This window comes from Aquarana catesbeiana, linkage group LG07, assembly GCF_042186555.1.
Source record: "Aquarana catesbeiana isolate 2022-GZ linkage group LG07, ASM4218655v1, whole genome shotgun sequence".
Classification (NCBI taxonomy): Eukaryota; Metazoa; Chordata; class Amphibia; order Anura; family Ranidae; genus Aquarana; species Aquarana catesbeiana.
The window spans coordinates 36,137,143-36,161,907 of record NC_133330.1 but is presented as its reverse complement, the minus strand read 5'-3'; the positions used below and the strand labels follow the sequence as shown (position 1 = coordinate 36,161,907).

The 24,765-nt window shown below is 45.3% G+C and overlaps 1 protein-coding gene across 1 annotated transcript in view; it reads left to right on the top strand.

Annotated features, from left to right (window-relative positions):
* Positions 1-24,765, top strand: part of IL17RE (interleukin 17 receptor E) — a 129,883-nt gene that overhangs the window by 47,510 nt on the left and 57,608 nt on the right. Inside the window, 2 exon segments of the mRNA XM_073591968.1 lie at positions 9,817-9,832; positions 20,900-21,037. Of these exon segments, the coding sequence (XP_073448069.1) occupies positions 9,817-9,832; positions 20,900-21,037 (154 nt within the window).

Sequence of the window (24,765 nt, the reverse complement as noted above, 5' to 3'; positions counted from 1 at the left end):
AATACAGACTGTGCACAGGTTACCCTTTGTACTGTTAGTAAATGAATAGCTAAAAACTGAGCCAGGATCTTCCGAATCTAAAAATGCAGCAACTTGTCATGTCATCGCAATGCAGAGGTAATCTCCTATAAAAGAAAATGAGTCACCCGGCCAGATTAATCCTTGTCAAGATATTTCACCTATTAACCAAAACACATAATTATACCTTCCATGGTTCAATCATTTTCTCCTCGGTGCTCCCAGAAAACATCACATATCACATATCACATATCACACATCACACATCACACATCACATATCACATATCACACATCACACATCACACATCACATATCACATATCACACATCACATATCACACATCACACATCACATATCACATATCACACATCACACATCACACATCACACATCACATCACACATCACATCACATCACACGTCACACGTCACACGTCACACATCACATCACACATCACACATCACACATCACATCACACATCACACATCACACATCACACATCACACATCACATCACACATCACACATCACACATCACATATCACACATCACATCACACATCACACATCACACATCACACATCACACCTCATATCACATATCACATATCACATATCACATATCACATATCACACATCACACATCACACATCACACATCACACATCACACCTCATATCACATATCACATATCACACATCACACGTCACACGTCACACGTCACACGTCACATCTCATATCACACATCACATCACACATCACACATCACACATCACATATCACACATCACACATCACACATCACACATCACACATCACATCTCATATCACATATCACATATCGCACATCACATCTCATATCACACATCACATCTCATATCACACATCACATATCACACATCACACATCACACATCACACATCACATCTCATATCACACATCACACATCACACATCACACATCACACATCACATCTCATATCACACATCACACATCACACATCACATCTCATATCACACATCTCATATCACACATCACACATCACACATCACATCTCATATCACACATCACACATCACATCTCATATCACACATCACACATCACACATCACACATCACACATCACATCTCATATCACACATCACACATCACACATCACATCTCATATCACACATCACACATCACACATCACACATCACACATCACACCTCATATCACATATCACATATCACACATCACACGTCACACGTCACACTTCACACGTCACATGTCACACGTCACATCTCATATCACGCATCACATCACACATCACACATCACACATCATCACACATCACACATCACACATCACACATCACACATCACACATCACATATCACATATCACATATCACATCTCATATCACATATCACATATCGCACATCACATCTCATATCACACATCACATCACACATCACACATCACACATCATCACACATCACACATCACACATCACACATCACATATCACATATCACATATCACATCTCATATCACATATCACATATCGCACATCACATCTCATATCACACATCACATCTCATATCACACATCACACATCACACATCACATCTCATATCACACATCACACATCACACATCACATCTCATATCACACATCACACATCACACATCACACATCACATCTCATATCACACATCACACATCACACATCACATCTCATATCACACATCACATCTCATATCACACATCACACATCACATCTCATATCACACATCACACATCACACATCACACATCACATCTCATATCACACATCACACATCACACATCACATCTCATATCACACATCACATCTCATATCACACATCACACATCACATCTCATATCACACATCACACATCACACATCACACATCACACATCACATCTCATATCATACATCACACATCACACATCACACATCACATCTCATATCACACATCACACATCACACATCACATCTCATATCACACATCACACATCACACATCACATATCACATATCACGCATCACACATCACGCATCACGCATCACGCATCACACATCACACATCACACATCACACATCACATATAACATCACACATCACACATCACATATAACATCACACATCACACATCACACATCACACATCACATATCACATTATCATTTATCTATTTGTAGATTTATTTGATCCTCTCTGCAATGTCCTAAACTAAGCGAACCTGTCACCAAATATATTTTACATGATAAGTCCATGCACGCTAATATGTACCGGATACCCCTCCAGGTATTTATTACAACCCATAGAGATCGCAGTACTCCCACCCCCGACAATACGTTTTGTCTCAGTGGCGGCCTGTCCACACCGGGCACAGGGGTGCCACCCCCCTAGTCCATGCGTCTGGCCTCCTAATCTACATGCAGGGCACATGGATTTCAATTTTTTTTTTTTTTTTTAGAAGCACATGATTAGAGCCTGAGGCTCTCATTGGCTTCAAAAAAGGGTGGGCTCGGGGCGCAGAGCACTGCGCCCTGAGCCCACCCAGTTGTGTGACAATAACAAATTAATATTCGCTATAGTCTTCCTGATTCTCCTCCCGGCCAATCAGGAACTGAGACCCGATTGGCCGAGAGGAGAAGCGATTGTGTTGGTCACCTAGGAGGTATAAGCCATGATGCTGAGGAGGAGGAGATGCAGGGAAAGCGCAACTCACGACCTAGATGGGGTTGGTGACCGGCCAACAAGGAGGGGGGGGTAGCTGTGGGTGCATTGTATGCTGCCCCCCCCCCCAAAAAAAAAAATATTCCACCAGATGCCACTGATTTGTCTGCTTTTCTGTCCAGGGCCATCTTTGTTCAGGAATCATCCAGGGAATCACATCTATTATTTTTTTCAGTATTTAATGTCTGGATTTGCAAGAAAGCAAATGGCTGATGAAGTGTATTAATTTGTATTGTAGGGTTTGTCATTTTTGCCTTGTTACTAAACCCACAACAGTAAAATCAGTCTGTATATACACAGTAAAGCATGCTTGTTATACTCACTGTGGAACCTAAAGGGGTTAATCCTCTGCATTGTGTAAAAAGGCTGTTTGATCCTGTCTTCTCTGATCCTCCCCTTCTTCCACTGTCCCCAGTCCATCTCCTGATAGTACAGAGCCTTTGGAGTCACTCTGCACATGCTCAGTTTGGTGTGTATTGTTAGACAGTTGCATGTGATCAGCACCGTCCAGACATAGGGGCAGGGGTCCTGGAGCCTCGTAGGACAGTCAGAGATGAATAAAAACTCCTCGTACAAGCTTTAACCAGACACTGATAGAAGTCACAAGACTTACATCAGAGTCTCCAATCAGGGGCGTAACTAGAAATAGCAGGGCCCCATAGCAAAATGTTGTATGGGGCCCCCCTGCAAACAGCCCCCCCCCCACAGCTGCCCTAGTGTCAATGCAGCGTGACCTGTGCCCCATGCAGCGTGACCTGTGCCCCATACAGCGTGACCTGTGCCCCAATGCAGCGTGACCTGTGCCCCAATGCAGCGTGACCTGTGCCCCATGCAGCGTGACCTGTGCCCCATGCAGCGTGACCTGTGCCCCATACAGCGTGACCTGTGCCCCAATGCAGCGTGACCTGTGCCCCAATGCAGCGTGACCTGTGCCCCATGCAGCGTGACCTGTGCCCTATGCAGCGTGACCTGTGCCCAATACAGCATTGCCTGTGCCCAATACAGCCTGGTCTGCCTGTGCCCCATACAGCCTCACCTGTGCAGAGGAAGAGGCAAGCCAACCGGATCAGCAGAGAGTGGGATTGCCCGATGTAAGAGGCTGTATGGGGCACAGGCAGACCAGGCTGTATTGGGCACAGGCAACGCTGAATTGGGCACAGGTCACAGCTTGCCTCTTCCTCTCCTCTCTCTTCGCCTGGCTGGGAGACTGTGCCGGCGGTGCTCTCATCCTCACCGGGCCCCACTTGGCTGCGGGCCCCATAGCGCCCGCATGGGTCGCTATGGTGGTAGTTACGCCCCTGTCTCCAATACAGTCCTCCTTTGCATCAAAGTCTCTTCTTACATCAGAGTCCCCAACAAAGTGCCCCTTGGATAATGGTCTCCTTAAGACTCCACCTTACTTTAGATTCTTTTCTTACATCAGGTTCCCCATTAGAGACCACCCCCCCCTTACATCAGAGACTCCAACAAAGTCCCCCTTTACATCAAAGTCTCTCCTTACATCTAGGTCCCCTTCAGTGTCCCCTCTTACATCAGAGTCTCCAACAAAGTCCCTCCTTACATCAAAGTTCATCCTTACATCGGGGTCCCCATTAGAGTCCCCCCTTACATCAAAGACTCCACTAAAGTCCCCCCTTACATCAGAGTCTCCAACAAAGTCCCTCCTCACATCACAGCCCTCATCAGAGTCCCCCTTAGTCTCCTTAAGAGTCTTTCCTTACATCAGGATCCCCATTAGAGTCCCCTCTCCTTAAATCGGAGCCTCCAACAAAGTCTACCCTTCCATCAAAAAGTCCAACAAAGTCCCCCTTTACATCAAAGTCTTACCTTATATCAAGGTCCCTATCAGAGTCCCCCCTTACATCAGAGTCCTCCATTACATCAAGTTGAAGTAGAGACCATAGGCAGCCTCTTCTGATCTGAACCCTCAATCTACGCACACGGACAGGCCAACGACCCCAGCTGCCGGCCATATAAATCCTGTGGTGGGCCGGATGTGGCCCATGGGCCTCAGTTTGGAGACACCTGGTCTAGACAGAAGAACCTTCTCTAATATCCTATCCTCACACAAAGCTGGCCAATGTTTCGCTAAAATCTTTTGGATCAATTTGAATTGGTCTGTGATGAAAGCAAACTCCCAGTTTACCGTTTCCCATCATCGTTTCTTCCTGTCCATAGACAGCCTCTTCCCCCTTCATTTCTGAGAATCGACATCACTAAACCCCTCACTGATCACAGTTATTTCTCACACACCTGCAACGATTCTTTACACCAAAGTCCCAAACAAATCTACTGACCAGAAAGGAATTTTGCAAAACAACTTCAGTGACAAGAATCCAGAAGATGCGGGAAAAGTGACAATGGGGCCCCGTCTATAGAAAACTAGAAGAAAGGCGAGGTTTGGTGTCACATTTGTTGTGGAGATCATTTCTTCTCTATGGTTATGTGGTGTTTTCTGTGTGCTATGGGGATTGTATACAGTAAAACCTTGGTGTGAGAGTAACTTGGTTTGAGAGCATTTTGCAAGAGAAGTAACATTTTTAAATCAATTTTGACTTGATATACAAGTAGCTTAATGTTACAACTGAGTATAAAAGAGAAGAGAGGCGCCTCTAAGTGTAGCAATATGGTTACTTTTAATGAAGGTACAACATTTAGCAAGTCACATGGTTGATGATTAAACCAGGCACATCTAAGTATGCAGGCATCCGGGGTAAAGCTGTCCACATAGACCAGGGGTAGGCAACCTGGGGGGCTCTCCAGCTGTTGAAGAACTACAAGCCCCATCATGCCTCTGGGAGTAACTGTAATGTCAGCCTTGCAATGCCTCATGGTAAATGTAGTTCCACAACAGCTGGAGGGCCCCAGGTTGACTGCCCCTGGTCTATGTGGACAGCTTTACCCCGGATGCCTGCATCCCTTCCACACTGCGCTCCACGAGCGGTTCAAGCCTCGCTTTCAGATCGTTCTACTGCAGGGTAATCTTCCCGGTCATGATTGTAGACTGAGAGCGGTGAGAGCCGGTGGTGTGGAGGACGGTCTATGTGGACAGCTTTACCCCGGGTGCCATGTGCCTCTTTTATCCATCAACCATGTGCGTTACTAAATACCTTCATTAAATGTAACCATATTGCTACACTTTGAGGCCCCTCTCTTCTCTTTTATACCCTGGAGCTCCTGCTGGATTTTGCTTCCAATCCAGAGAAATGGGACTTTCATGGTAATAAGCACGTCAGTCATATATCCATACAAAAATACGTTTTTACAGAGCAATTTTTTTTTATTAGAAAAAATAAAATCAGGAAATCCCCTACAAACATTTGCTGAAAACAAACCATATGTTCTGTCCTACTTACTGTATGTGTGATCATGCTGTGTTGTATGTGTCAGATTACCTATGTTTTGTAGTATGCTGACATCTAGTGGTGGTTTAGGGCCACTGTAACTTGTTTATTGGTGTGATTTGGTCTCTAGTGTTAATTTTGGCAGTAAATTTTGATTTAGTTTTAGTCTTAGGACTAAAATGGCATTTTAGTTTTAGTCCCATTTTAGTCTTCTGCAGTTGTTTTAGTTTTAGTCGTATTTAGTAGACTAAATCTCCAGTAAATTTTAGCCGACTAAAATTAACTTTAGTCATCTAAAATCTAATGGGTGTAATTAAATTGTAATGCATTCGTTAACATTTCTCTACAATTTTCAAACTCATTATATACTGCTGGAGTAAAAAATCTAATATGCTTTTTTTTTTGGTATCGAGGTATGAACATGCACTACAGACCAGTGTTAATTTTGAAGTCAAATTTAAATTTAGTTTTAGTCTTAGTCTTTTGACTAAAATTGCATTTTAGTTTTAGTCATATTTTAGTCATCTCAATTGTTTTAGTTTTAGTCTTATTTTAGTCAACTAAAATAGTATTCGTTTAGTTGACAAAAATGTTTTAGTCGACGAAATTAACACTGTTGGTTTCTCCCTTTGTCTTTGCCTCCTGTTTAGTGCTAGTTAGTTCAGTCCTAGCTAGACCCTGATTTTTTGATTTTTTAAAATTTTATCCGATGTTCCTTCAGTTAGCGTTAGTTCTTCACAGAGGCAGGGCTTAGGAAAGTCATTGTCTTCTTGCTACTACTTTCTTCTTCTTCTTAATATTATACAAGATTTTTATACCACCAACAGTTTGCTCGGCGCTTCTTACTACTACTTTTTTACTACAGGACCCCCCCCCCCGATGTTATGGAGATAAAGGGAGTCCCAATCAGGTGTGATTGTTCAAGGATGACAATGGTGCTCCTTCATAGATACAGCACAGCCATAGATGTGGGGGTGTGGCAGTTGTGCCTGGGCACACCCAAATCACTATGTGCGGTGCCGATTCCCCCTAATGCCCAGGCTGTTCCTCTCTTGTTGCCCCCCTCCCGTCCCGCAGTACTGCTGGCTTCCCTCCTCTCCTCACTCCCTTGCTACTGCAGGGGGATATTACAGGATGGAGAGTGGGGGAAGGGGCTAGTAAATATGTAATTTACCGACCCCTTCCTTTTGTAAATGAACACAGTGAACACACTCGCTCAATGTGTCCATTCATAACTGAAGCATAGTAAACTGTGCTTACTATGCTTCAGTTTGTGAATAAACAGGAAGCCGCTCAGCACAGAGCATGTCCCATTCATATGCTGTTCAGTGCAGCTGAGGCTGGCCATACACTATACAATTTTCTTGTTCAATTTTCTTTAGATTTACCTTCAACTATGTAGTGCAAGGGCCTGCCTGACAGCATACACATGGAAAGTGTTTAGGTTTGACCTCATATTATATGGTTTTGGTAAATCTAAAGGAAAATTGAATAAGAAAATTGTATAATGTATGGCCAGTCTAAGGCTGCAGAGAAAGGCATGTGTGTTTGAGCTTTGGGGTGCACACACCTATGAGCACAGCGTTGTCACCCCAATGGCCCATACACACAATCCAAAAATCAGATGAAATATACTGTTTTTGAATCGATCGTACGATAATCAGATCGTTAGTACAGAGCTTTCGAGAGCCGATCGCGACAGTTCATCCGATATTATCCGACAAGCATGAAAATTTTTCTTGTATGATACCAGATCGTACGATTTTCATTCAATCAGTACAGTTGTCATCCGAAAAATACAATACAAATACATTACAACACATGACATCACTTCTGAACTTTTATTCTGCGTAAGAGAATTCTCGTAACTGGCAGGATCACCAGGTGAAAATAAAGAGAAAAAAACCTGATAATAAAAGAAAACAAATGCAGCCACCACAGCTGAGCAGTATATAAAATGTTTTGTCCCGTACAGAAACACTTTAAAGTGGTTGTAAACCCTCACATATACCCAGTGAAGTGACTGGCCTCAGGTGATGCACAGGGATGAAACAAATCCTCCTACATAAGTTGTACCTGTTTATCTGAAGTCTTCTCTACATCTGTTTAAAATCAGTGGTGGCTGGTGCACAATATTTTTTTTTTTTGGGGGTGGCAAACAACCCTGGCGCCCTCACTCACACCCGGCAATCAGTGTCCTTACCTTAGGAGGCCGATGACGAAGTGGTGCTGGATCCAGGTAGGGCTTCTGGAAGCTGGAAGAGGCTGTTGCTGCCCCTCCACCTGCTGCTCCTCGCTCCAGCTTGCCTCAGGCTCTAATCATGTGCTTAAAAAAAAAAAAAATTGAAATCCATGCGTCCGGCGCCCTGCATGTAGATTAGGACCCGGGCAAATGGATTTGGGGGCGGTGTCCCTGCACCCTTAATGGAGCGGCCGCCACTGTTCCAGAATTTATAAAGTTTGTCTGAGCTGTCAGAAAAGGGGCGGAGAGCTGAAATCACAATCTGCGGAGCTCAGTGGGGAGAGCTCTGAGAGCTGATTGGAGGGGAGGGAAGGGACCCCCCCCCTCCCTCCTTTCACACACACACCACACAGGAACAGGCTGTCAATCACAGGCTGTGTGCTGGAGCTCCCTCCCTTGTCACCATTTTTCTCTTGGTGTCAGGAAAACTTGTCAGAAGAAATTCACGTTAATAGCAGAGGAACGAAACAGCAGACAGAAATGACACTAATGCCGCGTACACACGATCGGGATTTTGGTCAGAAAAAGATATGACGGCTTTTCCGATGGGATTCCGTTCAAGCTTGCCTTGCACACACACGGTCACACAAAAGTTCGCTGAACTTTCGACTGTCAAGAACGCTGTGACGTACAACACTACGACGAGCCGAGAAAATGAAGTTCAATGCTTCCGAGCATGCGCCGAATTGTTTCCGAGCATGCGTAGGAATTTTGCGCGTCGGAATTGCTACAGACGATCGCATTTTCGGATAGGAACTTTTTCCGACCGAAAAATTGAGAGCATGCTCCCAATCTTTTGCTGGCTGAAATTCGGCCAGCAAATGTGCGATGGAGCATACACACGGTCGCATTTTCCAACCAAAAGCTCTCATCAGGTCTTTTGCTGGCCGAATTTCCGATCGTGTGTACGTGGAATTAGTGCTCTTAATTGAGACAATTACACACTATACAGGGATACGCTTTGTTCATATTTCATGTCTACAACCACTTTAACTCCGATACATTGTAACCTTAATAAGTTCCACTATTGATACAAAAGGAACTATAGAGTCAGATTTAGTACAACGTATCAGATTTCTCCTATAAGAAAGGAGGGGGTGGGGAGAAACCATTGCAAAGGCGATCAATATGTATAATAAATGCACATTTTCAAAATGTACAAATCAATAGGTCTCCATTGTGATCAGTCAAAAAAATAAAGAAAAAAAAAAAAAAACCTAAAAAAAAGCCTAAAAAAATAAATAAAAATGCATCCACCACATCTAAAGACTACTAAGCTGAAATCTATTACATTTCTGTTCTTGGGTTCAGATAAACTTTTACTCTTTGATGTAAATGTATTCTAAAAACCAATCAGGCAATTAGAATTTTTTTAAAATATATTTAACTTCAGGATACAATTTAATATTTAAATTTTTACAATTTTTTTTTGCTGTGTATCTAACTGCTTTTCAATTTTTTCTCCTTTATTACAGCTATACAAACGAATAGGTAAGTGTTTATTTTTGTTCTTTTATATTAAAGTCATGAACATTCTGTCTTTTGATTGCAGATTAACCCCTTCACGCCGACCGTGCGCATATATGTGTTCTCGGTTTGATATGCAGCTGCAGGCATCACCCCGGTACCGTTTTTTTTAGGCCCCTTTCACACTGGGGCGGTAGGGGGCGTCGGCGGTAAAACAGCGCTATATTTAGCGCTGTTTTACCGCGGTATTCGGCCGCTAGCGGTGCGGTTTTAACCCCCCGCTGGCGGCCGAAAAAGGGTTAAAACCCCTCGTATAGCGCGGCTATAGCCGCGGTATTACCGCGGTATAGCCGCGCTGTCCCATTGATTGCAATGGGCAGGAGCGATTTAGGAGCGGTGAATACACCGCTCCTTCACCGCTCCAAAGAAGCGGCTGACAGGAGATTTTTTCTTCTCCTGCCAGCGCACCGCTTCAGAGGGCTTTCACACTGAACAAACAGCGGAGGCTGTTTAGGGGCGGTTTACAGGTGCTATTTTTAGCGCAATAACGCCTGCAAATCGCCCCAGTGTGAAAGGGGTCTTAGAGCCAGCGGTTGGCTTTCTTGGGATAACAACTGATACGGGTAAAAGCCGCTTGTCTGTTATCCTAAGAAGCGGGATGCTCCTCCCCCCTCCCGCCGCCTTCCGCGGCTCTCCCGTCCCACCGGGAGGCCCGAGCGACCAGCCAACACGTCCGCCAGCCGGAAGACCCAAACGAAGCCGGAATTGGCTTCAATCGGGTCTCAGATTTAGTAACCCGGAAGCGATGTTATGACATCACTTCCAGTTTCACTCGGCTGCCAATGGCGTGAATTTTAAGAAATCCCTTGTATTCCACTACGCAGATTTTGGCGTTTTGAATACTTTTAAGTGCAAAGGAGGGATTTGGGGTCTTATAGACCTCCGATCCCTCCATAAAGAGTACCTGTCACTGACTATTACTGTCACAAGAGATGTTTACATTCCTTGTGACAGCAATAAAAAGAGACAGTGTAAAAATAAAATAAAATAAATAAGTAAAAAAAAAAAATTTAAAGTGCCCCATCCCTCCATGCTCGCGTGCAGAAGCGAATGCATACGTAAGTGGCGGCCGCAAATGTAAACTGTGTTTAAACCACACATGTGAGGTATTGCCGTGATCATTAGAGCGAGAGTGATGATTCTAGCACTAGACCTCCTCTGTAACTCTAAACAGGTAACCTGTAGAAATTTTTAAAGCGTCATCTGTGGAGATTTTTAAGTACTGTAGTTTGTCGCCATTCCACAAGTGCGCGCAATTTCAAAGCATGACATGTTAGGTATGTATTTACTTGGCGTAACATGATCTTTCACATTATATAAAAAAATTTGGCGAACTTAACTGTTTTTTTTTTGTTTGTTTTTTTAATTATTGAAAGTGTCTTTTTTCCCCAAAAAATTGTGTTTTAAAGATCGCTGCACAAATACCATGTGACATAAACGACAATGGCCATTTTATTCTTTAGTGTCTCTGCTAAAAAATATATAATATATTATATATATATATATATATATATATATATATATATATATATATATATATATATATATATATATATATATATAATGTTTGGGGGTTCTAAGTAATTTTCTAGCAAAAAATATACGTATTTTAACTTGTAACCAACAAATGTCAGAAAAAGGCTTAGGCATGAAAGGGTTAATTAACTATTATGTGTACCAAACCATTGGTGTCATACCCAACCGGCCCTGGATTGTAATCTCTTAAACTACCCCAATGCTGGCTCAGAAGCAGCAAAAACATTTCTGAGAAGTAGCCCAAGGATGAACCAATGAAATCTAAACTCTATGTGAGTGCAGATGTGGGAACTGCCATTAATGACTTGTTTTGCAAGGTTCAAACTCAGGAGAGATGGGTGTGGAGCGCTGAAAAAGCAGTCAAGATTCTTGTAACTTTGAACTTTACACTCACCGGCCACTTTATTAGGCACACCTGTTCAATTGCTTGGTAACACAAATTGCTAATCAGCCAATCACATGGCAGCAACTCAATTCATTTAGACATGGTGAAGACGACTTGCTGAATTTCCAACCTAGCATCAGAATGGTGAAGAAAGGGGATTTAAGTGACTTTGAACATGGCATGGTTGTTGGTGCCAGACGGGCTGGTCTGAGTATTTGAAAAACTGCTGATCTACTGGGATTTTCACACGCAACCTTCTCTCGGGTTTACAGAGAATGGTCCGAAAAAGAGAAAATATCCAGTGAGCGGCAGTTATGTGGAGGAAAATGCCTTGTTGGTGTCAGAGGAGAGTGGGCAGACTGGTTCCAGATAATAGAAAGGCAAAAGTAACTCAAATAACCCCTCGTTACATCCAGGGGCGGACTGACAACTCATGGGGCCCCCCAGGCAATCAGTGATTATGGGGCCACACAGTATACTCACACACAGTATACACACACACACACAAACACACTGTATACACACACAGTATACAATCACACAGTATACAATCACACAGTATACAATCACACAGTACACACACTCACACAGTATACACACACACACAGTATACAATCACACAGTATACAATCACACAGTATACACACACGCACAGTATACACACACACACACACACACACAGTATACAATCACACAGTATACAATCACACAGTACACACACACAGTATACAATCACACAGTATACAATCACACAGTACACACACACACACACAATATACAATCACACAGTACACACACACACACAGTATACAATCACACAGTATACAATCACACAGTACACACACACACACACACAGTATACAATCACACAGTATACAATCACACAGTATACAATCACACAGTATACACAGACATGCTTCTATTGGCTGTGAAGGTACTGGAGAGGTGGGGCAGCTATAATCTCAGGATTTTTAGACCAAAATGATGTCGATAAGGGACATTTCAGAGACAGATGTAAAAAAAAACAGAGATTTTTACATACTGTCCCTGGTTTTACTGAGGCTGGCAACCCTGATGGGGCCCCCTAGTGGCCCGGGGGCTCTCGTGCAGTGCCCGAGTGGCCGAATGGTCAGTCCACCCCTGGTTACATCCAAGGTATGTAGAATACCATCTCTGAACGCACAACACATCCAACCTTGAAGCCGATGGGTTACAGCAGCAGAAGGCCACACCGGGTGCCACTCCTGTCAGCTAAGAACAGGAAACTGAGACTACAATTTACACAGGATCACCAAAAATTGGATAATAGAGGATTGGAAAAACGTTGCCTGGTCTGAGCCCAAATATTGGAGATCAGGGAAGCTACATAGATGGCCACAGGAAAGATAAAAAGTCCAGGCTACATAAAAAGTATATTCAAACAATTAGACGTTAAATACTAAATAGTATTAATCAGTGTTCTTTTTCTATTTTTCTTATATCTACAACCATGGGTTGTAGATATAAGTTTTAGCAGGGGTTCCCTGAGACCAGAAAATTATTATAAGGGTTCCTCAGGACTAGGAAGGTTGGGAAAAGGCCATTGATATGGTAGGATCCTTAAATACCCTGCAGCCCCTCCCCCCACACATTGGGTGTACTCGGATTGCGTGCCTCGTTGGCCAAGTACATGGATGTGATTATTCGCTATCTCCGTATTTTCTCCTGGAGATGCAGATTTTAATGTCTGGCAAACATGTTGAGAAAGTGGTGTCATCCCTCCGCAAGTATCAGCTGGAAAATTGAATGATAATTACCTATGTGTTCCCAATAATGAAGTATAATTGGTTCAGATGAGTAGGAGGTTAGGGGATAATTGAAGGTTATGATATTTTTTTGGTACAATTGCAAAAGCAACCTAATCATGTAATAACAGGCAGATTTGTAAACTGTGGGTTTGTTTAGATTTTATGTGATCAGAAAATAAAGTTTGGACTTTTTTATATAATTACTTTTTTTTTTAGATTACTTTGATCATTAGGAACATTTAAGTCCCATGTGTTGGCTATAGGCCTCTCTGCTAGTTGTCGTCTATAAGGCTGGGTTCACACTGGTCCGACAAACGCTCCGACATTGAGAGCTCATGTCGCATGACGTGTGAAATTTAATGTTTCCCTATGGGAGCCGTCCTAACTGGTCCGACACAAGTCGTTCCGCCTTTATAAATGCTCCCTGTACTACTTTGGTCCGACTTTGATCCTACTTCAGCCTATTGACTATCATTGAAGTCGGATCAAAGTCGGATTGCCGTCTTGCATGATCCGACTTCGGCACGCGACTTGTGCTCAGATGTTCTTGAGGGGGAACTCCGCGCCAAATTTTAAATAAAAAAACCGGCATGGGTTCCCCCTCCAAGAGCATACCAGGCCCTTGGGTCTGGTATGGACCTTGAGGGGAACCCCCTACGCCGAAAAAAACGGCGTGGGGGGTCGCCCCCAATCCATACCAGACCCTTATCCGAGCACGCAGCCCGGCCGGACAGGAATGGGGGTGGGGACGAGCGAGCGCCCCCCCCCCTCCTGAACCGTACCAGGCCGCATGCCCTCAACATGGGGGGTTGGTGCCTTGGGGGAGGGGGCGCGCTGCGGCCCCCCACCCCAAAGCACCTTGTCCCCATGTTGATGAGGACAAGGGCCTCTTCCCGACAACCCTGGCCGTTGGTTGTCGGGGTCTGCGGGCGGAGGGCTTATCGGAATCCAGGAGCCCCCTTTAATAAGGGGGCCCCCAGATCCCGGCCCCCCCACCCTATGTGAATGAGTATGGGGTACATGGTACCCCTACCCATTCACCTAGGGAAGTGTCAATAAAAAAAAACCACAGTACACAGGTTTCAAAATTAATTTATTGGGCAGCTCCGGTATCTTCTTCCGACTTCTCCCGGTGTTCCGCCTCTTCTCCCGGGCCCCGCCGCTATCTTCTTCCAGCTCTATTGCCAGCGAGGGGCCCGGTCTGCTGCCGCTGTCTTGTCGCCGCTGTCTCGCCGCTTCTTCTCTTCATCTCTTCTTCCGATGTTGACACGACGCTCTCCCCGGCTGGAATGCTCTCTGTGCGCTCTGCTCTGACTTATATAGGCGGTGACCCCGCCCCCTTATGCCGTCACAGTCTCTGGGCATGCTGGGACTGTGACGGCATAAGGGGGCGTGGTCATCGGGTGATGACCACGCCCCCTAAAACGTCACAGTCCCAGCATGCCCAGGGACTGTGACGGCATAAGGGGGCGGGGTCACCGCCTATATAAGTCAGAGCAGAGCGCACAGAGAGCATTCCAGCCGGGGAGAGCGTCGTGTCAACATCGGAAGAAGAGATGAAGAGAAGAAGCGGCGAGACAGCGGCGACAAGACAGCGGCAGCAGACCGGGCCCCTCGCTGGCAATAGAGCTGGAAGAAGATAGCGGCGGGGCCCGGGAGAAGAGGCGGAACACCGGGAGAAGTCGGAAGAAGATACCGGAGCTGCCCAATAAATTAATTTTGAAACCTGTGTACGGTGGTTTTTTCTTTATTGACACTTCCCTAGGTGAATGGGTAGGGGTACCATGTACCCCATACTCATTCACATAGGGTGGGGGGCCGGGATCTGGGGGCCCCCTTATTAAAGGGGGCTCCTGGATTCCGATAAGCCCTCCGCCCGCAGACCCCGACATCCAACGGCCAGGGTTGTCGGGAAGAGGCCCTTGTCCTCATCAACATGGGGACAAGGTGCTTTGGGGTGGGGGGCCGCAGCGCGCCCCCTCCCCCAAAGCACCAACCCCCCATGTTGAGGGCATGCGGCCTGGTACGGTTCAGGAGGGGGGGGGCGCTCGCTCGTCCCCACCCCCATTCCTGTCCGGCCGGGCTGCGTGCTCGGATAAGGGTCTGGTATGGATTGGGGGGGACCCCCACGCCGCTTTCATCGGCGTAGGGGGTTCCCCTCAAGGTCCATACCAGACCCAAGGGCCTGGTATGTTCTTGGAGGGGGAACCCATGCCGGTTTTTTATTTAAAATTTGGCGCGGAGTTCCCCCTAAAGATTCATACCAAACACAGTGCTGGGCATTGGCGGGGATCCAAGTCGGATCCCCGTTCATTGAAAATCGGACACATGCCGGCTTCATGTCGCAGGGCAAAGTCGGATCCAAAGTAGGACGGCTGTCATGTCGCACCAGTGTGAACCCAGCCTTAGGGCCACTTCACACCACATGCTGTCCAGTGAGTTTTTTTCTGCATCAAAAACGCACGAATAGTAGGTCATATGGTTTCCAATGGCATAGTTCACAACAGTGCGGCCAGTTCCAGAATAAAAATAGAACACGCTGCATTTTTTCTGCACTGAACTGTGCTGGAACTACAGTATCTCACAAAAGTTAGTACACCCCTCACATTTTTGTAAATATTTTATTCTAACTTTTCATGTGACAACACTGAAGAAATGACACTTTGCTACAATGTAAAGTAGTGGCTGTACAGCTTGTATAACAGTGTAAATCTGCTGTCCCCTCAAAATAACTCAACACACAGCCATTAATGTCTAAACCGCTGGCAACAAAAGTGAGTACACCCCTAAGTGAAAATGTCCAAATTGGGCACAAATAGCCATTTTCCCTCCCCGGTGTCATGTGACTCGTTAGTGTTACAAGGTCTCCGGTTTGAATGGGGAGCAGGTATAATTTGGTGTTATCGCTCTCACTCTCTCATATTGGTAACTGGAAGTTCAACATGGCACCTCATGGCAAAGAACTCTCTGAGGATCTACAAAAAAGAATTATTGCTCTACATAAAGATGGCCTAGGCCAGTGATGGCGAACCTTGGCACCCCAGATGTTTTGGAACTACATTTCCCATGATGCTCATGCACTCTTTAGTGTAGTTGAGCATCATGGGAAATGTAGTTCCAAAACATCTGGGGTGCCAAGGTTCACCACCACTGGCCTAGGCTATGAGAATATTGCCAAGACCCTGAAACTGAGCTGCACCACGGTGGCCAAGACCATACAGAGGTTTATTAGGACAGGTTCCACATAGAACAGGCCTTGCCATGGTCGTCCAAAGAAGTTGAGTGCACGTGCTCAGCGTCATATCCAGAGGTTGTCTTTGGAAAATAGACGTATGAGTGCTGCCAGCATTGTTGCAGAGGTTGAAGGGGTGGGGGTCAGCTTGTCAGTGCTCAGACCATACACCGCACACTGCATCAAATTGGTCTGCATGGCTGTCATCCCAGAAGGAAGCCTCTTCTAAAGATGATGCACAAGAAAGCCCGCAAACAGTTTGCTGAAGACAAGCAGACTAAGGACATGGATTACTGGAACCATGTCCTGTGGTCTGATGAGACCAAGATAAACTTATTTGGTTCAGATGGTGTCAGGCGTGTGTGGCGGCAACCAGGTGAGGAGTACAAAGACAAGTGTGTCTTGCCTACAGTCAAGCATGGTGGTGGGAGTGTCATGGTCTGGGGCTGCATGAGTGCTGCCGGCACTGGGGAGCTACAGTTCATTGAGGGAACCATGAATGCCAACATGTACTGTGACATACTGAAGCAGAGCATGATCTCCTTCCTTCAGAGACTGGGCTGCAGGACAGTATTCCAACATGATAACGACCCCAAACACACTTCCAAGACGACCACTGCCTTGCTAAAGGTAAAGGTGATGGACTGGCCAAGCATGTCTCCAGACCTAAACCCTATTGAGCATCTGTGGGGTAACTAGGAAAAAATGCAGTGCTAAGAAATATTGGGAAGTTAGGGTGTAGTGAAACAATTAAGTAAGAGATGCTGTACTGAACAGTAAAGCATATGTGCAAAAACCATAAGTGAAGTGAAATCAACAAACACAGTATAAAGTGTCCACATATGGTAAATGGATGATTCCAAACTCAAATTAATAAGAGGAACTGGTATGAACCAATAAAAATGATGTGAGACTGGAAATTAAAGTCAATAGTGCACGATGTGGATCTGTGACTATAAGTCAACAACGGGGTACAGAACTTCCGTAGCTGTAAACCAACATCTCGATATGGGGCATCAGAATGAAAACATCAGGAAGTAAGATAAGATGGGTACTCTTACCAGATGACGTGGACTCCACTGTCGTATGACATGAAGTCAATGGTGCATGGAGCCAAACCTAGGCTGGAAAACGATATCCGGAACGGTGGAACCTCTGTCTCACTTCTCGACTTCTCTGGTGGGGTGAAGAAACATCAGGAAGGGCCGCCAACTGGATATCAGCCAATAGACCTCAAGGATGTGTTCCAAGGAGAAGCCGGGGACAGATTTGATCCAGACCCCGTGATGGAAGTAGGGCTACTGGAAGGCAGTTTCTTGTATCGGGATAATATGCAAATAAAAAATAAAAAGCTTCTGCACAGTGCAGGTAAACCAGGGATTTTTATTTCTAAAAATACCATACAGAAAATGGATAAAAGTGATCACAACTGAAATAAAATCTAAGCAGCGTAAGGAAGGGGAGATCGCCCTCTGTGGGGTATCCTCAAATGGAAGGTGGAGGAGCGCAAGGTCTCTAACATCCACCAGCTCTGTGATGTCATCATGGAGGAGTGGAAGAGGACTCCAGTGGTAACCTGTGAAGCTCTGGTGAACTCCATGCCCAAGAGGGTTAAGGCAGTGCTGGAAAATAATGGTGGCCACACAAAATATTGACACTTTGAGCCCAATTTGGACATTTTCACTTAGGGGTGTACTCACTTTTGTTGCCAATGGTTTAGACATTAATGGCTGTGTGTTCAGTTATTTTGAGGGGACAGCAAATTTACACTGTTATACAAGCTGTACACTCACTACTTTACATTGTAGCAAAGTGTCATTTCTTCAGTGTTGTCACATGAAAAGATAGAGTAAAATATTTACAAAAAATGTGAAGTGTGCACTCACTTTTGTGAGATACTGTAAGTAAAACACACCAGAACGGACATGTCCTTTATTTAACCACTTGCCTACTGGGCACTTTTACCCCCTTCCTGCCTAGGCCAATTTTCAGCTTTCAGTGCTGTCACGTTTTGAATGACAATTGCGGTTGTATTTATTCACCACTGGGTTTTTAATTTTTTGCTAAACAAATGAAAAATTACCGACAAATTTTAAAAAACAAACAAACATTTTTCATAGTTAGTTATAAAATTTTGCAAACAGGTAATCCTTTACCGATGGGCGCCGATGAGGCTGCACTGATAGGCACTTATGTGGCGGCACTGGTAAGGCTTTTTAACTTATAGGCGGCACTGATGAGGCAGCACTGGTGGGCACTGATGGGTACTGATAGGTGGCACTGAAGGGCACTGAAAGGCAGGACTAATAGGCAGCACTGATGGGCACTGATTGGTGGCACTGATGGGCACTGATAGGCGGGACTGATGGGCACTGGTGTGCACTGAGGTGGCACTGATGGACACTGATAGGTGGCACTGAAGGACACTGATAGGTGGGACTAATAGGTGGCACTGATGGGCACTGATGGGGCAGCACTGGTGGGCACTGATAGGTGGCACTGAAGGGCACTGAAAGGCAGGACTAATAGGCAGCACTGATGGGTGGCATTGATGGGCACTGATAGGTGGGACTGATGGGCACTGGTGTGCACTGAGGTGGCACTGATGGACACTGATAGGTGGCACTGGAGGGCACCGATAGGCGGGACCAATAGACGGCACTGATGGGTAGGACTGATAAAGGCTGCACTGATATGTTGCAATGATGGGCACTGATAGGTGGAACTAATAGGCAGCACTGATGGGCACTGATAGGTGACACTGATCAGGAGGCACTGATTGGCAGCACTGCTGGGACTGCACTGATAATCGGTTATCAATGTAGATGTCCCTTTAACACAAGCCGGTTATCTGCTCTTCTTTCCCCTCCTCATGCTGTCAGCATAAGGAAAGAAAAAACGATAACCGGCTTGTGTTTACATCGTGATCAGCTGTCAATGGGCACCGCTGATCACGTAGCAAAGGGCCGCTGTGATTGGCCCTTTACCTCGATCTGTGATCAGCTATGTCTGAAGTACTCAGCGATCACAGAGCGTGGCGCGAAGACAGCGCAATCACGGGACTACGTCTATGGACATCCTCTCAGCAAAGTAAGCCTGCGCTGTAGCTGTCTTTTGGCTATAGCAGGGGTTAAGGTAAAGAAATAAAGAGGGAAAAGGTGCACTGGAAAGCATGAAAAAATGCAACAAAAACATATCGGGACGCATAAAAAATGCGTAAAAAAAAAACTGCATGCAGAAACGGATCCTGATCGCATCCAGCATTTCTTTGGTGTGAACTAACCCTAATGCCCCGTACACACGAGCGGAATTTCCAGTGGAAAAATCTTGGATGGTTTTTCTGACGGAATTCCGCTCAAGCTTGCCTTGCATGCACACAGTCACACAAAAGTTCTCTGAACTTTCGACCGTCAAGAACGCGGTGACGTAAAACACTACGACGAGCCGAGAAAATGAAGTCCAATGCTTCATGTGTCAAATTGTTTCCGAGCATGCGTGATTTTTTTTGCGCGTCCGAATTGCATACAGACGAACGCATTTTCGGATAGGAACTTTTCCCGACCGAAAAATAGAGAACATACTCTCAATCTTCTGCCGTGAAAAGTCCAATGGAGCATACACACGGTCGCATTTTCCAACAAGAAGCTCTCATTGGAGTTTTGCTGACGGCATTTTCGATCGTGTGTACGCGGCATAAGACCCTGTTAACATCTAGCAACGCTCCTGTATCACATTTTTTTTTCATTAATATTCTGGCCAATGGAATGGATGAACGCCCCAACGCTTGAAGGGCCTAAGAACACCTAGATGCGTTTGCATTTTCCCCCCCTGGACGCCCTTTGTGTGTGCATGATGTCTCTGGAAGTGTAAGATCCCCCCCAACACCCTGGATTCCCATCACTTTATGTCTCGGTGTTAGTGATCAGCAGGACACACAGAGAGGGTTAACCTTCTCATCAAGGGAGACCAACAACAATAAAACACTGCCAGAGGGTCTAACCCTCCCCATTCCCCAATCCATCCATGGCTATAGATAGACCTTCATGATTTATTCAGTGATGTTTGATCGCCTTCTGTTTTTTTTTCGACAGAGTATCCGTTCTCTCCTATAAAAAAGTCGGAGAATTTGACGTCCCCCTGGAACCTTCCCCCAGATGCCCTCAAGGTCTCCACCGTCCTGTGGGACAGCAAGCCTTGCGTACAGATCGCCGTTTCAATAAATGTGTCAGGTAATTCGATGTACTGTTTAGAACCCTGTAAGGGAAATAAGTTTTAAGTAAATGACCAACACTTATTTATAAAAAAAAAAATAATGGAGCAAACATGTAGCTTCCCATAGTGGACTTTTATCACCACCAGAGACCTGAGAGTTTGCTGGTCGATTTTACTCATCAGTATCCAACTAGCACTGAAAATTCAGTTTAAAGTGGAGTAATCCCTTAACCTGTTGGCCCCGAGCGCACGCAAAGATGCGGCCCCTCGTCAGCCGGGGCTTGTCGCTGAGAGTCTGCATATTTGCGTGCATTGGCGCCAACAGATCTGTGCCCAGAGCGTGCGCACTCCCAGCGTCCGGCGGCTTCCTGAAAGCTTCCAATCTTGTGATTGGGAGTTTTCCGATCGTGTAACTATCTATCCTATCCTATCTTCAAGCTCCTCGAGCCAAATTTTACACTCTTGGCGCAGGCACCTGCTTGCCCTTTAAGGGGTTTGGACTGCCAGGAGGCAGGGCGGGGATTATGGCCATGTGAGCGCTGTGATTGGCTGTCACAGCGGTCTCATGGCCATAAACCCCGCCCTGCCTCCTGGCAGTCCAAACCCCTTAAAGGGCCGGCGGGAGCCTGCGCCAAGAGTGTAAAATTTGGCTCGAGGAGCTTGAAGATAGGAATAAACCCGTCTAAATAGCTGGCCACAGATGGAGCATAATTGGATGGTTCAGCAGGGACTAGCCGAATTATGATCCATCTAGGGGCGTTCTCGCTCGATAGAAGTCAATATAACAATCGACTTTTGTTGAACAGGAAAGTTTTCATTTGTTTAGCAGCTGCAGCCAATCAGTTGCAATACTGATCAGTGTATTCTGACACCATAGGAATCCCCGCTGCCAAAACACAATGGCATAGCGGGGAGGATTCCTCCATCTACCCCGCTAGTGTGGTAATCCGTTCGTTATAATTGGATCAGCCCTGTGGCTAATTGAGAGAAACAAATTATCTATTTGTATATATAAATTATATATTCCAGCCTATATTTTTTATGTATCTATGCTCGATTCCCCCATTAACGCAGTCAGTGTTGATGGAGGAATCCCTCCCGGCAGAACACAATGATTACTGCTAGCGTCTATAGCCGCATGCTAAAAATCCGGCAGAGTTCTTGTACCCAAGTGGATTGGATCGACTTGGGTACAATCAGCCTGCCCATAGAAGGATTGAATCTCAGCTGGTCCCTTCTGAACTGGCTTAGATTTGATCCAATGGGGTATGCTAAGAGCGGTGATTTAGTGAAATTTGTGCTAGGGGACTGGGGGGGGGGGGATTCAGAGTGGGGGTGGGGGGGGGAAGATGTGTACTTGGAGGGGAAATTTTAGGGGTAAAGGATTTGTGCTAGAAAGGGTCATTTTATCTGGGGGGGGGGGGAGAATTGTGCTGGTAGGGGGTGAATTCAGCAGGGGGTAGATTTGTACTGGGAGGAGGGCATGCGCGCCCCCCTGACGGCCGGGAAGCCCAGGACGTCACATGACGCCCGCCTAGGATGGGAGATCCCTCCTGCGGACGTCATTTGACTATGGGCGGGACCTGAAGTGGTTAAATACCACCAAAAGAAAGCTCTATTTATGTAAAAAGAAATTATAAAAAGTTAATTTGGGTATAGTGTACAATTTTCATTCAAAGTGTGACAGCGCTGAAAGCCTAAAATTGGCCTGGGCAGGAAGGGGGTGAAAGTTCCCAGTAGGCAAGTGGTTAAAAAAAAGGTCAGGGACTATATCCTTGTGGGAAAAGCAGGTACAGCTGCCTATTCAAATGAATGTGAAGAATGTGAAGCAGGGGACAAAGAGCTACCTCTTTGTCCCCTGCTCCATCTGTCAACCACTTGTCATATGAAGCTTCAATAAAAGGATTTTTGGAAGTGCAGCCATCCGGAATTATTTGTTCATGTTAAGCTGTGTACACACGATCGGATTTTCCGACGGGGAAATGTGTGATGACAGGCTGTTGGCGGAAAATCCGACCGTGTGTACGCTCCATTGGACATTTGTTGTCGGATTTTCCGCGAGCAGATGTTGGGTGGCAGGTTTTAAAATTTTCCGCGGACAAATGTCTGTTGTCAGATTTTCCGAGCGTGTGTACACAAGTCCGTCGGACAAAAGTCCAAAGTACAAACACGCATGCTCGGAAGCAAGGACGAGCCAGAAGCGGTCGGTCTTGTAAATGAGCATTTGTAATGGAGAATTAACATTCGTGGCGTGGGAAATTATGAAATCTCCAAATGCAGCGCACAATTCTCTTCTTCTTTATTGGGATAATAATGAAGCTGCTTTGCTGGTGATACTGATGGAGTTATTGCAAACGAATTTTCAAAGGCTTTTTTTCTAGTGATATCAAGAATATTATTATGCTTGTTATTTTTTTTATTTGTACAAATTACCACAACACCATTATCCCGTAATTTTTAAGAACAAAGATACAACTATGTTGGTGTCACTTGTTAATTTTACATTGTATTTTTTTAAAATGTAACTGCCGACTCCCAAACTGTCATTTGGAGTAAAACACATAGCCAAGTATTATTCTACACAATTTTTTTTATTGTGCATTAAAAAAAAAATTGGACATGCTATCTACCAATAGAACTTAACCAAAAAGTGCATTCTATGCATCCAAAAATATAGAAAATATAACAAATCAAATCATTATTATTCGACCAAAAAATAAAAGCCTTGTGCATGTGTCCTGCTTCTTAAAGCGGAGGTTCACAGAAAAATGGAACCTCCGCTTTTTGGAACCCCCTTCCGGTGTCACATTTGGCACCTTTCAGGGGGGAGGGGGGTGCAGAAACCTGTCTAAGACAGGTATTTGCACCCACTTCCGGCATAGACTCCCACGGGAGTCTATGGCTCTTCCCGTCCCGCCACGCTGTCTGCTGGGACACACACGGGTCCCAGGAGATAGTGGCGACCAGTTAAGATGCGCAGCGCGACTCGGGCATGCGCAGTAGGGAACCGGGAAGTGAAGCCGCACCGCTTCACTTCCTGATTTCCACACAGAGAATGGTGGCGGCAGCTGCCGAGGACCGAGGGACGATCCGGCCTCGGGTGCCGACACAGCTGGATTCGGGGACAGGTGAGAATCCTTATTTTAAAAGTCAGCAGCTGCAGTATTTGTAGCTGCTGACTTTTAAAAAAAAAATTCGCGGGACTCCCTCTTTAATATTGGGGAACAACAATGCCAAGAGTTGGTTAAAGCAGGGGTCTGTCATCCCAAGATAATTCCGAAAATCATCCAGATTATTCTCCTGGAGCTCCCGCAGCAAAGGCATATGACATAATTGGTCACGATTAATAAAGCAACCAATTTTTGGTCCAAGAAATCCTCCTCCTCCTGTTCCTTGAATGGACTTGGGTCAAAGCAATAACTCCAAGGCCAATAATAAATAACACGTTATCTCCTCCGATTCCGCAACATGTCTGGTTGACGAACGGCCGTTCAGAAACTGACTGAAAAGCACGAAATCAAAAGTGCTAAATGAAAAGTGCAACTTGAAAAGCGGAAAATGAAAAGCGTGAATCAACACTCACCAAACTTCTACTAACACAAAATTAGCAGAAGGAGCCCAAAGGGTGGCGCTAAAGAGCTAAAAAACCACGTAGTACGTCAGTATGTTCGTGTTTGTTGGCCGAAAATTCCTTGTCGTTTGTATGCAAGACAAAATCCAGGCACACGCCTTCGGACAAAAGTCC